Genomic DNA, 14135 nt, shown 5'->3' with positions numbered 1-14135 from the left:
GTAGCTTAGGCCATCGGGTTAGATCAAGTAGTCGATGACTTGTAGCAAATGATAGAAGTTTCTCCCGTGCTCTAGCTCATCATGTCGGAATAATATCCAATCTAAATGCCGCTCAAGTCGAATGGCTATTGCGTGATATTGTACATCTGTCTACAAAACAGTCTCAATATTCCCGCGCGATTGATCTCGACTGCGCGATTCCATTGCCCCAGTCTTCAAGGTTGAACGGGACCGAACTATATAGCTCGAATGATAATATAACCCAGGAAAATAGTAAACATGGAAATCGCCTACTTGACGCCCTTCCTACGTCATTCCTGTTGGTGTTCCAATATATCAGCCACTATTCTACCAAAGCCTCACTTCTTTTCCCCTTCGTGTAGAAGAATATAGATAGAATTTGTACAGAGATGGATCGAAGTTCGCCGCCTCCACCCCGATCTCAGCTCGTCGGGAAAGCCCGTCGATTCCGCTTCCTGGCGACAATTCTCTCCTGGCTAGATCGATTCCTCTCATGGCCACGGCCGCCACGCCCGTCCTTCCAAGTCACTTTCCCAACAAGAATCAGCAAGTCGCCCGGGGAAATCGAGCTTTATTTCTTCACAGGCCCGTCCAAACCCAGCTCCGCCGAACGCAACGCCCATCGCCTCAACCGGCGGCCGGTCCTCATCAACTTCCACGGCGGCGGCTTTTCCATTGGCCACGCCCTCGACGACGCCCGCTGGGCCGGAGCCGTGCTCGACGCGTACCCAGAAGTCGTCGTCGTGAGCGTGAACTACCGCCTCGCCCCGGAACACCCGTACCCCGTCGCCATCGAGGACAGCGCCGACGCCGTGCTGTGGCTCTGGGATCACTCGGAGCAGTACCACCTCGACCGCGACCGCTTCGCCCTCAGTGGCGCCAGTTCTGGCGGCAACCTGGCCCTGACCGTGCCGCTCAAGCTATACGAGGAACTCACCCGGCAGCAGCGGCTCGACACGAAAGAGGATATCCGGCTGGCGGGCCTGGTGGCGTTCTATCCCACCGTGGACTGGACGCGCACCCGACAACAGCGCGACGCGACGAACCCCATCGCCCCGCAAAAATCCATGATCCCGCCCTCGGTCTTCAACTTCTTCGACGACTCGTACCTGCTGCCGGAGACGTTGCCCGTGAAGACGGAGACGCAGGAGCTTGACTTCTCGCATCCGTATCTCTCGCCGGGGCTGGCGCCTGCCCAGCTCTTGTTGTCGGCCTACCCGGTGAACGTCTCGATCTATACCTGTGGATGGGATCAGCTGTTGGTCGAGGGGAATACGTTCCGCCACCGGCTGCGGAGGATCTTCTCCGAGAACGATGTCTTTCACATTGGGGGACTGGTCATTGAAGATGCCATTCATGGCTTTGACAAGAAGCCGTCGTTCTGTATGGGCAACGCTACGCGGGACCGAATGTATGGCGATGCAGCGCAGCAGTTGGAGTTTATGTGGCGCTATTACTAGCGACCCGGAGCAACGGAGACACGGATATCAATCAGACCATCTCCATCGCACGATGCCATCTGCTGCGGGACGCAGTTATACATCTACTAGTGTATATAGTAGACAGGCGTAGTTTTCAGCTCAGTCGGTAAATCACCGAGTTCCCGCCGACGCCTTATCAGCCCAAGCGGGGCCCCGAGCGGGGTCAACGCTCTGCGTTTTCTTCTCTCATGCTGACCTTTGCCTTGTCCCTCCTTCGTCAACGATCCCCCAAGTCCTGCTTCTACCTTGGTGGCCATCCCCGTTTGCGGTATGTGTGGTGCAGGCGTGGCACCGCGACTGGTCGAAATACACGGCCCGCTGACTCGCGGAACAGATCACCCCGTTCCCGTTCTACAGATCGTCATGTCTGGACACGCCAGCTGCCCCAAGTGCGGTGCTTCGATCTCCGGTCCCAGTAAGAGCTGTGGATCGTGTGGCGCGGTTCGTGGTCTCTGGTATCGCTGATGACGGGCGAACGGGACTAATCTTCTACTTGCAGACCTGCCCGGTTTAAAGCTGTTCGCTTGCTCAGTGAGACGAGGAAATGTGTTATGATGATGACGATGATATGTGTTCGAGACGAAGCTATGAGAATCGGCTTTCGTGGTGTTTCTGGGACTTGAGCGTGAGGATGGTGGGGTAGTCAATATGCCGGTACTTTCGGAAACCGAGAATGCATTTTTTTTAGCTGCAAAACTATACGGGTGGAAATATTCATCTTTTCAAGATTCGACTAAAAGTGTTATGTACGAGAATAAGTAGACAGGCATCTAAACAACTCCCAGGGAAAGGGAAGGGAAAAGAACAAAAAAAGGGATACACAAAAAGGGATACACAGTTTGTTCATGAACGCAACCAAGGATATAAACGGTGTCAATAGACGGAATTGCGACTCCTCTCGTCCTTCGTTTTCTTCTGCCAATACGAGAACCCAGTTCTCATTGTAGTTCACACTCAACCACCCTGTTTCTCGAAGAGCGGCACTCTTTGACGGGATAAATATCCCCATGTCGCAGTGTGCTGCAATCCATTTAGGCGGTCTTGCGCCACTGAGACCAGACACCGATCAGACTGCTGACGGTCCCGGCAATACCGACCAGGCCGTCGTCCAGGGAGGCGACGCCCAAGGCACTGGCAGGGACGGTCAGATCGCATAGGTCCGACAGGAGTTGTATCCGAGCGGCGGAGCGCTCCCTAGGACGGGAAAGTTAGTATCTAGATCATCAAAGCCAGGCCAAATCAAAGGAGAGGCATACTTCTCAATCTTCTTAGCCTCGACCACACCCTCGCCTTCCTTGCGGTCCAGAGTCTTCTCCTTCTCCCGGAGGCGGTATAGGGTGTAGATGCCCGCAATGGCACTACACAACAGACCGGCCCCCCAGGCGCGGTATGCACCCTCCTGTAGACGCTTTGCGGAGGCCAGCTTACGGTAGCCGATGGCGTCAACGACGGTGACGGTGTCGAGACTGAGGTAGCCAGCGTAGCCGAGCTGGCGACCGACGGCCAGGTAGCGCAGGACGGGGTCGACGGGGCTCTTGTTGTCGAGGGCGATGGAGGCTGCCTTGAGGTGCTCGGCGAACTTGCCCACGCGCAAGATCTTGCGCGTGGTGCCGAACTGCTTCTTCACTGCATTATAAGAGTCGATGGCGGACTGGGGCCGGTTGGTGCGGTACAAGTACCACGCGTAGAAGCGGGAAAAGTACTGGAGGGTGCGGAGGAGCTTGTCGCGACCGACTGTGGGTTGGCATTTGGGTTAGCTGGGACTGTCTCGGGGTTGGGAGTGCGCGTGTGTGGAGCTGGAGATGTGCCCTCTTATTCTGAGCGGGTTGGTTGGGTCTCGTGGGGGAATCCATCAGAGACCCAGACGGGCTATGGATCCTTGTGTTTGAAGCTGCAGGATGGGGCCCCAAGCTACATACCCGTTGTCGCGACGAAGCGCAGCCAGTGCGCCAGCGCCGGGTGGTACACGAGAGCGTCGGCGACCATGATGCCGGTTTTCAGTTCCCGATCACGCGAGGTCGATGCGTCGGAAGGGAGCAAGCTGCGGGATCTGGGATCCGGGGACGGACTGGAGATGGATGAAAAGGTGTGTTGAATGGAGCGGTGGAGCGCAGTGATTAAATGGAGATGAAAGGAGGTAGGGAGAGCCGGTAATTGACCGGTGTCTGGAACCGCGGGCAACCTCGGCTGAACCGAAGCTGTGGAGCGTTGGATTGCGCGAGTTGTCAGCCCGGGGGAAGCACGGCTGGGGCATTTCCATGTGAATTGCTAGTGCAATAGAGATGCAGTCGGATCTGAGATTTTAAATCAGACCTGCTCAAAATTTTCTAGTACTCCAACGCTACCAACATAGCCTGGGCATCTCTCTTGCTCTACATCGCACCATCGACAAACCTCCCGATCGGTTTTCGTCCCCGATTGCCGTCGGATCTACGCTCGATTTCGCGGGGGAACTCTACTGCCATCACAAGAATCATAGATGCACTTGGCATGAATGAACTCTCATTAGTGGGATAAGAATACTATCGTCTGCAGAGTCAAATCTCCTGACAGACCAGATACATGGAAAAGGCATCATGATATGCCATCAAACGCACCACCGAGTCAGACCACCAGCAGATCAGCACGGAAAAAGGCTCGCCATCATTCTTAAAATGTCGCTCAGGGCAGATTCGCGGATCGTTCATGTCGCAAGGGCTCGTGTATTCTCCGTCGCTGGATCGTCGCAAGGTCTCATCATCTATCACACAGCTCGCAGCTTACTGGCCGTATGTGGTCGCATGGGGTGGCAGATCCAGGTAGGTGGCTGTCATGGGGATACAGCAATAGGGGGGGAGAGATTCGTCAGAGGTCAGTCTGCAAAGGGGTCGACATACGGTTTGGGCAAAAGGCTGCAGAGACGTGCGAGCTTTCCAACTTGAGAAGTGGCTGCCTTGCTCATTTGTTGCCCATGGTCGAGGTGTCATAGCCGTTCTGAACCAGAAATTCGCGGAACCGTTCGTCCTCGCCAGTGATTGTGTCCTGTGCGAATTGGTTAGTGAAAAGTTGGCGGAAAGGCAATGCGAGAACGAACCTGGTCGATCTTGGGCAGGAGGAACCATGCCAAAAACGCGCTGAAAATGCACAGCGAGCTGGAGAGGAAGAAGGGATCCTGACCGGCGCGAACCTCATTGGGGGCATTGTTCTGTAGAATGGGGATCACATAGGTGCCCACAAAGGCCCCGATCTTCCCCGCTGCCGCAGCAATGGAGTAGTACTGGCCACGGATGGCAGTTGCGCTAGTCTTGGCCGCACACAGGCCGATGTTGTCGCCGGGACCGAGCTCCCCGCAAGCAAGGAAAATTCTGTATGGATTCAGAAGGGTGATCACAAGCTGAATTGGGGTGTAGACACTTACCCGTAGACGACGACGAAAGCTGCGACATTCTCATGGGTGGCCAGGTACTTGTAGCATCCAGACATAATGAAGCCGACCACTCCTTGAAGGGCCACTCCAATGGCTAGGGTCTGACGAGGGCCAATCCAGTCGCTCACGAAGGCTCCAAGCGCAGAACCAGGGACGTAAAACAGGTAGGTCAGAGTGGTCCAACCGAATGTCACCCACAAGGGCGCATGGTCGCCCACAATGATGTCGAGCCATTTTGAGGAGTAGATGCCGAATGAGTAAGTCAAGAAGTCATAGATAAACCAGATCAACGAGACAACGACCTTTAATCTATTAGTTCATAACATTCTTCTAATCATCACCAATGGCTGGGATCTACTCGTACCAGTCGCTTCCAGTAAAATCTGCAAACTCTCGGTCAGCAAAATGAGCCCCCTCCCGGGAGTGTTACCACCATACTCACCTCAGAATCAACATCACGGGGAAGACGTGCATACGCTCGCGATCGAACTCTTCAGGCTCCTCCAGCTTCAGTCGAAGGTAGAGAAGACTCAACGGGGGGACAACTCCCAACCCCAAGGCCACACGCCAGGCAGCGCGCAAGTGGTTCTCGGTGAATATCAGGCAGAGAATCATGGGGACAAGGGCCGACACGACGTAGGCAAAGTCGATTTGGAAGTTGGTGAACATGATGAACCACCGATTGCGATGGCCGCTCTTGAGTTCTCCTGTATTTTCTGCACAAGCGACGGAACCGGCAGGATACTCACCTCCGATGCCAATGCCGAGGAAGAAACGATACGCAGTCAGAGCGGCGAACATACCCGCGGTACTGTCGTGGTAGCCGTAGGAGCCGGCGCATAGGGCGGCAAACACGAACAGAATGATGGTCGAGGCCATCAGAGACCACTTGCGCGAGTAGTGATCACTCGTGTAGCCAAAGATCAGCATGCCGACGACCGTGCCAGCGAAGGTGATGGCCGAGACGTTCTGGCTAGCTGTGGAGCCGCTGTAGAGCTTCCCATAAATCTTGCTCAGCATGGTGTTCACCTGGCCAATCACCTGCGATGCCTTGTGTCAGTCGATCTGCGCGCCTCGCGTGATGCATGGACATGCCCATGTAGGACCGATGTGGCGGTTTTGCACCACATGGGCCCAGGGACAGCAGGGGTCACTTACTCCATTGAGGTAGCCATCGGAGAAGAGACCAGCACCGCAGGCAATGGTGGGCCAGCTGCGCTCCCAGCGACCCTTGGGCAGCTCATCCAGCGGCGGAGGGTCGATGGGGGTCTCCTTCAACGGGCCGGGGCCTTTCTCATCGGCCAGATAGGGCTGAGGTTCGGCGCTGGCGCTCATGGTGTCCGAGGGAATATATCTCGTGGGGGGAAGTTGGTTTTGCAGTGATTTGGTCTCACTCGAGGGTCGGACGACCGCGAAGTGGGAGCGATGGAAGAAGGAGGGGTGCTATCTCTAGTTGCCGACGCGTGAAGGATCGCAGCCCGCAATGATCACGGATGCCGAAGCGGGTCCAGGGGATCCTACCACCCGATTCCAGCAGAGGGAATTGACGTCGAGCGCGAAAACGGAGAAGGTGAGAAGAGAGATAAGAGAGAGAGGAGACAGATTCGGACGAGAAGAGGATTAAGTAGGGCCGCGCAAAGAACAGAGAAGAAAAACGACGAAAGCGACGCTAACAGGATCTTGGCCGAGGAGCTTTGAAGGCGTTTCCCAGGCAGGTATAGCCCTACGGGGTAGGCCGAGCGCCAGAGTAACGCTGCTCTTCCTTCCACTACAACTCTGAAGACAAGTCGGCTATCGTATAGTCGTGGGTAGCGACTAGTGGGGTCCACGTTGCCCCCAATATGCACCTACTCCATCGGCCAATGAAAACTTTTCTTTCTATCACACGGGCTCGCACAGCTCGGCGTTATCCGACCTAGGCTATATCACTCGACGTCTGCCCAGGATGGATGTGTGGGATAAGGTCAAAGCCACGAAAGGACGATCTAGTCTCGCGCAAGCCAAGCCGGCTGCGGATCGCGAACCTGAGAACCGATGCGTCCAAGGTTGTCGCAGTGCGAAGCTGTCATCCAGTCGATGCACGTGCGGGCCGTTCGATCGGGGCGAAAATCCACTAGTGGAGCGAGTCGAGTGGTTAGCTCTGCTGTTTTTCTACAAGTACCGCCTGTATACTGGTTGGTGCGGTAGCCATGGCAAATGAGATCGGGGCTTCTGTGACCAGTGTTGCGTAGGTGCAAAGGCCTCTGTTATAACTATGTAGATGAAGAAGACGTCGGTGCTTCCTGCCTGGACCGCACTAGCCCGTGCTTTACCCGCCAGTGTTGACGACCGGCGTTGCTACTTTAGGCAGGTACTGGCTGTTCTAGCTCGCCAGCACTCCAGCAATAATAATACAGTATGTGGAAGGAGCATCACGCTCTAGGTAACTAGGTGACTAACTAGTAACTAGTTAAGATGCCGAGCCATCCTTTTGTGAACCTTGACGTCAGCGATGATTGGGTTAGAAACTGGCTGCCTTGGTGCCTTTATGCCTTGGCGCCTCACTATCTTGCAGCCTGAGGCCACAAAGGGCATCGGCTCCGGAGAAACATTCCACCAGCTGAGCTTAGGTCCAGCTACGTGATGCTCGACCCATCAACGCTCCCCATAATCACCCTCTTTCCCTGACCAATCCTCATCCACTCCCCCGTATCATTCCATCAGTTCCCCGTTCGCCATAATGGGGTCTGATCCGCAGTACATCAAGTACCCCGACCTCCTCCTCGCTCAACATGTCTTCAACCTCTCCAACCCTGCATGCGCCCCGACCACCCAGCAGTTCTCATTGAAGAAGCTGCAAGATGCCATCGCCGAGCGGAAGATGGCTCCCTTCTACCGCTATCTGGCACACCCCGTGGAGGGGATCCTGAACAACGCCGGTGAAGGTGTGACACAACACCCTCACCCTCCCAATGCAGGCGCTGCGAAGCCTCTCATCACCTCCAACATGCTCGCTACGCGCAAGTCCCCGCAAAAGATTGACTTTCCGTGGGATGAGCAGCTCTATCAATCTCTGGTGGAGGACAACAAGCAGGAGCTCGAGACCTTCCAGAAGGAGGAGGACGAGGCGGAGGAGGCCGCGGGTGAGACTGAGGTCCAGGCCGCACGGGGGAAACGTGCGGAGTTCTGGGCCCGTGTAGGAGACAAGGTACGATGGGATGCCGTTAACTTGGGTCGCTGCAACTGTCTAACGGCCGTGACTACAGGACAAAGCCATCGAGTCACACGAAGCTCTCCTCGAGAAGACGGGATTCCTCGGTACGAAGATCGACCTGGTGCTTGCGATGATTCGGATTGGCCTTTTCTTCGGTGACGCCATGTTTGTCAAGAAGACAATCGAGCGGGCAGAAGCTCTGGTTGAGAGCGGTGGAGACTGGGACCGGAGGAATCGCCTCAAGGCTTACAAGGGACTGCACCTGCTCACAGTGCGCTCTTACAGCATTGCTGCTCCTCTGCTTCTCGACAGTCTGTCAACATTTACCAGTTATGAACTCTGCAGCTACTCGGCGTTGGTGATCTACTCAGTGCTTGCAGGATCCCTGTCCCTCAAGCGGGTGGACTTTAAGGCAAAGGTGGTGGATGCGCCGGAGATCAAGGCAATCCTAGGTGCCGGGGAGGATCAACTTGCTGCGCTGACCGGGGAGGTCTCTGCAGGCCCTGGTTCACGGGAAGAGGAGATGAAGGACGCAACCGTGGCGCGATCCACTCCGGCCGGTGCGACAACCGCTGTCAACCTGACCACATACGCCACTGGCTCCAGCGCACAAGCCGAGTCCGAAACGCCAGTGGACTTCTCGCCGCTTGCTAACCTGGTGACCAGCCTGTATAATGGTAACTACCGTCCGTTCTTCGTGGCTCTAGCAGCCGTGGAGGACCATTTCTTGACTCAGGATCGGTACCTGTACGAGCACCGAGCATGGTTCGTTCGGGAGATGCGACTCCGCGCCTACCAGCAACTTCTCCAGAGCTACCGAGTAGTCGGACTGAACAGCATGGCTAATGACTTTGGCGTGACCGTGGGCTTCCTGGACCGGTATGTGCTTCACTGGACATTTCTCCCCGCGAGGGTTTTAACCAAGTTACTAATTCGCCATCCCAGGGACCTGGCCAAGTTCATCTCCAGCAACCGCATTGCATGCACCATCGACCGTGTCAATGGCATCATTGAGACCAACCGACCCGACGACAAGAACAAGCAGTATGCGGATGTGGTGAAGCATGGCGATGCTCTGATCACCAAGCTCCAAAAGTACGGGCAGGCCGTCCGTCTTCGGGGCAGTGAGCGAAGTTAGATGGTGAGTGGGGAGTGTATTTGGAGACGATCGCGGTGATCCCACTGCAGCCCATGTTGAAACGGAATACTATCTAGCATGCAACTTGTTGTCCTGGCATTTACGCTGTGTATGGATTGCCTTTGTAGCCCAGTCCTGCGTATACGTCTTGTAGAGATCGGGCGGCTCCGGGAGAGACGAACGGGGCGTCGGAGTCCACTTCGTCGGGCAACGGCCTTTCCAAGGAGAGATGGCCCTTGCAACGCGATTGTATCTGGTCAGCCCGCGCATGAACCATCCTGGTCCCCCGATGGCGTCCCTACTATCATTGATCCCAGTAGATATAGAGCCCTCTCGACCATCTACACATGTAAGGTACATATAACCCTAGTTATCTCGCTCGTCCGCACCCCAGTGTGGGGAAGGATGCTGACTCACGAACCTCACCGCCCAATCGGCCCTGATTTTCTCTCGCGCGGTGGCCGCCAGCTTGGCCTCCTCACGGCTTGAGCTTGCGAGGACTAAATATCGACCGATTCGTGCCTATTTGCCGCGATGTCCTGGCAATTTAAGCTCACCTCCAGCGTGCGGGCATCTCCGCTGCGGGCGCTGGCGACCCGGCCGAATGGCCTCCTACTTCGCCCGACCGCACGCAGCCCTGCGGGGGGATCCTCCACCTGGTCAGGTACGTGGGATGATGTGCGTTATATATAGATCGGGCGGCTGCCTGAGAGGGGACGGAGTGCCCCTCATATAACCACTTTTGTGTGCTGTGTTTCTGTTCCCATTCCTCCATACCGCTCTCCCCATTGCTCCTATCCAACTCCTCCAATCTCCCACGGGACTCGCTCTCCCGCCATCTAGTGATCTTTGTATAACTAACACTCGCTTGGGTCCAACTTAGAGCCCACCATGACTCAGACCAGCGTTTCCTATGCCAAACGGACCCTGTCCACCACGTCCTCAAAATGTCTGAGCCTCGACAGCATGAATCAATCCATCAAGGCCGCCAAGTACGCCGTGCGGGGTGAACTGGCCGTCAAGGCCGAGGAATACCGCCAGCGCCTAGCCGATGGTGACAAGTCCCTGCCTTTTGATAGCGTCATCTTCGCCAACATCGGTAACCCCCAACAGCTCGACCAGAAGCCCATCACCTTCTTCCGTCAAGTGCTTAGTCTTGTGGAGAACCCGTTGCTGCTGGAGAACGCTGAGGCCCTCAAGACTTCCTTTGGATATCACCAGGACGTGATCGACCGGGCCAAGACGCTGCTGGCCAATGTACAGAGTGTTGGTGCCTATAGTCACAGTCAGGGTGCCCCGGGGATCCGCAACAGCGTGGCCAACTTCATCGAGGAGCGTGATGGCTTCCCCGCCAACCCGCAGGATCTATTCCTGACTGCGGGTGCCTCGTCTGGTGTGAACACATTGTTGAGTGTTATCTGTAATAGCCCTAATGCCGGTGTGCTGGTGCCCATCCCCCAGTACCCGCTGTATACCGCCACGCTCGCGCTCCTGAATGCGCAATGCGTCCCATACCATCTGGAGGAGCAAAAGGCCTGGGGCACCGATATCAATGTGATTAAACAGTCCATCAAGGACGCCAAGGCTGCGGGCACCGATGTGCGTGCCGTTGTGGTCATTAATCCCGGTAACCCTACCGGAGCGTCTCTGAGCGCAGACGATATCAAGAAGGTTCTTGACATCGCTGCCGAAGAGAGCCTGGTTGTGATCGCAGACGAGGTGTACCAGACCAATGTCTTCTCGGGCGAATTTGTCTCCTTCAAGAAGCGCCTCCGCCAGCTTCAGCAGGAGCAGCCCGGCAAGTACGACGATGTGGAACTGGTTTCCTTGCACAGTACTTCCAAGGGTATGGTGGGCGAGTGCGGCCACCGTGGTGGTTACTTCGAGCTGGTTGGCTTCGATCCATTGGTCCAGGAGCAGATCTATAAGTTCGTCAGCATCGGCCTGTGTCCTCCCGTCGTTGCGCAGTGCCTGCTCGAGACGATGGTGAACCCGCCCAAGCCGGGTGAGCCGAGCCACGAGCTGTACCAAAAGGAGTACAACGGCATCCGAGATGGACTGCACAAGCGTGCTCTGGCCTTGTTCGATGCTTTCCAGCGCATGGAAGGTGTTGAGTGCCAGGAGCCCCAGGTACGTCCCGACTGATCTCCCATTGCGAATGACCTTTTTGCTAAATTTTCACCAGGGCGCCATGTACCTCTTCCCCACCATCAATCTCCCCGCAAAGGCCATCGAAGCTGCCCAGGCGGAGGGCCGTGCCGCGGACGAGTTCTACTGCCTGCGTATGCTGGACGCCACCGGTGTCTGCGCGGTCCCCGGCTCCGGCTTTGGTCAGAAGGAGAATACCTTCCATTTCCGCACGACCTTCCTCGCTCCCGGTACCGACTGGGTCGAGCGCATCGTGAAGTTCCACACCGAGTTCATGGAGCAGTACCGGTAAGCTCGCATCGAGGGATAACGAAAGAAAGAGGCGAGTGGTCTAGGGTTGCCCTAGACCGCTTGCAATCTCTGAACAAATTCTTATTCGAGACGAGTTTCCGACATGCGCTCTTCAACTCCGCACATCTTTTCAGCCTTGGCTTTCCATCTCCATGCGGCTGCGCGCGGTCATGACCAGAAAATTGTTTTGATTTGATACCATATAGACCTCGTATATTGTTGGAGCTGCCACTTCCATGTCATATCCGGAATTGGTTATCTGGATTGACTGTCTGCTTGCTGATTGGGAAACTATTTCATATATACATGCATTTTGACTGTCTTCAAGCTAGATTTGGACCTCTGGGTATTTTGGTTTCGATGGTGCTGGAATAGCATGTTTTGCTACTTGGCATTCCAGTCAAGGTTTCCACGATCTGTTCTATGTGGAACTGCCACATGTCTATTTCAAATAACTGTGATCATGGAATGCATCTGAACTTATAAAATCATCACGGTTTGCTGTCGTTGGATGTGGCTTGTCCGGCCCGCCGCTATTTATATGCTCCAACCCTACACGATCTTGTAAGGTTCAATCAATCATTAATTACCACGTTATGTGTAGAGTAGTATCGCCTCGTTCGAAACACCAGGTTATATATAAACCGCCCGCTCAACTATAAAATCTGCGATTTAGAAACTCTGCACTTCAAGACTACTGGATTTGCTTAGAAGGGAGGCTTTCTTCCGTTTGGGGGGGGGGTCTTTTTGTCATTTTGATTCGTCGCTGTCTAGGTGCACCGGTGTATCTTTGAGACCGTACGCTGCGAAGCAAGGTACCAATGGGCATTTGCATATCTAGTCCTCCGCCATGAGTTGAATAGATGATAAGGTCTTGCGAGTCAGACTTGGGGCTATTCGGGGGTGACACGGACTCACCACAGTCGATCTCTGCAAGATTATCTTGCCCTATTCTATGTGTGGCTATGTGTGGCTCACCCTTTCAAGCTAGTACTCGTACTCGTCAAAAGTGATCGTGATATCACAACAGATCTCCTGTAATAGACTACTAGACGCATCCACCCACAAAACAGTCACAGCAACATCACTCCTAGAGCCGTTGCCTTACATCGCTCGAGATGCCGAATTATCCGGCCATAGTCATACGGGTTTGGAATGGGAAGTTCGAGCCCGGCAACACGGACTATGCATCTCCCTTGCTTCGGCCACGACTCCGTCGTTGCGATTCCAACTTTTTGAGACAGACTGTCTGTCAGCAGCCCGGCACTGCCGGTCATGTTTCAATTACACTCCGCGGTATCTAATTAAAGAAAGATCTGTCGACGAAAGAGTGAAATGCGGTGACCACAGAAAATCATCCCGTGGTCATGCCCAGTACATAGTCAACAACCGATCTCCAGCAGGGCGTCCAAGTTTCACCAAGAGTCAAGAGCTCGCACCTCCCTATCCCAGCTGCGCTGCGCCATTACGATCCAGCCTCGCGGCACAGGGACCCCCCCCCTGGCTCTTGTCAAGGGCCGTGCAGGGCTAAGCATTACCAAGCCCATGCACACAAGGCTTGTATCGCGAGGCCGGCGCATTACAAGCTGCCGGCATGCTGTGTCATGTACCGAGTGCTGTACGATGCGCGATCTAGAAAGGCTTGGTATGCAAGCCCGACGTGGCGCCCGAACTCGGTGCTGCTGGAATGGGTAATACGCCACCGGTTGGAATGAACATGTCTGTGGATTCGAACATCCAAAATTACAGTCTCGGATCGGATGTGGATGTGTACTCCGTAGGACAAAGTCTTCTTTCATCTTTTTGCGGTGGAGGCCTTGAGGGGAAATGCGATGCTCACCGCTACTTGGGCGTCGATACCACCGCGCGTGGGATATACTTCCGAGTGATGAGTACGCGTGGTGACCGGGACTAGGACGCCAGAACAAATTAACGATAGACGAAAGTGACGAATGAATTGATTTCCTGAGGACGAGAGGATCGGCACACCTGATCTCGATCAGACGTAATTGCTGTAATGCACGATGCGGAGGCGAAAAAAAAAAAATCTGGTTTGTGTCGATCCGAGACTGTCGCGGGTTTGCGCCGGCGTGGGACTCACCGCTACATCTTGTGAAACGACTACTCGATTATTTGTCCTTGCATCGGGCGTCTCGGCCGGTGCATTTTTGCATGCTTGTGTCTATGGGGTACAGTTCTCCGGATTTAGGAGCATTGGGCGAGGTTGGTGATTCGGCCCCAATAGGCGCGTGGTGCAGATCTATATCCCACCTTCGTGCGGCTCTGGACGTTCGCGAAGATGAAGAAATCAAGTGCTGAACGCGGAATTGGTATTGTTCGGTCAGGATCGCCATTTCAAATGTTGGATTCAGATATGGACTGGGAGCCATTGTACATGTAATAAAACAGCAGGGTCTATACCCAAGCACACCCGAGAGTCGAGACACCGTGGACGGT

General features: G+C 55.0%; 5 protein-coding genes across 5 annotated transcripts; 3 read left to right on the top strand and 2 right to left on the bottom strand.

Annotated features, from left to right (window-relative positions):
• Positions 1–410: 410 nt before the first annotated feature.
• N7459_001290 (uncharacterized protein) lies at positions 411–1481 on the top strand (the record flags this gene model as incomplete). The annotated part of the gene is made up of 1 exon (XM_056940475.1): positions 411–1481. The coding sequence occupies one exon, from the start codon at positions 411–413 to the stop codon at positions 1479–1481; it is 1071 nt and encodes a 356-aa protein (XP_056804755.1).
• Positions 1482–2533: 1052 nt separating this feature from the next.
• Positions 2534–3488, bottom strand: N7459_001289 (PEX11 family protein; the record flags this gene model as incomplete). The annotated part of the gene is made up of 3 exons (XM_056940474.1): positions 2534–2696; positions 2759–3236; positions 3422–3488. 3 exons carry the CDS (start codon positions 3486–3488, stop codon positions 2534–2536), a joined length of 708 nt encoding a protein of 235 aa, XP_056804754.1.
• Positions 3489–4439: 951 nt separating this feature from the next.
• N7459_001288 (putative MFS phospholipid transporter (Git1)) lies at positions 4440–6243 on the bottom strand (the record flags this gene model as incomplete). Its single annotated transcript, XM_056940473.1, has 6 exons — positions 4440–4523; positions 4576–4846; positions 4900–5210; positions 5273–5291; positions 5351–5949; positions 6067–6243. The coding sequence occupies 6 exons, from the start codon at positions 6241–6243 to the stop codon at positions 4440–4442; spliced, it is 1461 nt and encodes a 486-aa protein (XP_056804753.1).
• A 1384-nt stretch (positions 6244–7627) lies between these two features.
• N7459_001287 (proteasome regulatory particle lid subunit RPN7) lies at positions 7628–9239 on the top strand (the record flags this gene model as incomplete). The annotated part of the gene is made up of 3 exons (XM_056940472.1): positions 7628–8095; positions 8154–8980; positions 9047–9239. The coding sequence occupies 3 exons, from the start codon at positions 7628–7630 to the stop codon at positions 9237–9239; spliced, it is 1488 nt and encodes a 495-aa protein (XP_056804752.1).
• Positions 9240–9773: 534 nt separating this feature from the next.
• Positions 9774–11679, top strand: N7459_001286 (putative alanine aminotransferase; the record flags this gene model as incomplete). The annotated part of the gene is made up of 3 exons (XM_056940471.1): positions 9774–9903; positions 10123–11369; positions 11425–11679. The coding sequence occupies 3 exons, from the start codon at positions 9774–9776 to the stop codon at positions 11677–11679; spliced, it is 1632 nt and encodes a 543-aa protein (XP_056804751.1).
• Positions 11680–14135: the final 2456 nt, after the last annotated feature.

The sequence above is a fragment of the Penicillium hispanicum genome, assembly GCF_028827665.1.
Source record: "Penicillium hispanicum strain IBT 35686 chromosome Unknown utg000001l_segment0_segment0, whole genome shotgun sequence".
Classification (NCBI taxonomy): domain Eukaryota; kingdom Fungi; phylum Ascomycota; class Eurotiomycetes; order Eurotiales; family Aspergillaceae; genus Penicillium; species Penicillium hispanicum.
The sequence above is the reverse complement of the archived record's forward strand: the minus strand, read 5'-3'. Positions and strand labels throughout refer to the sequence as shown.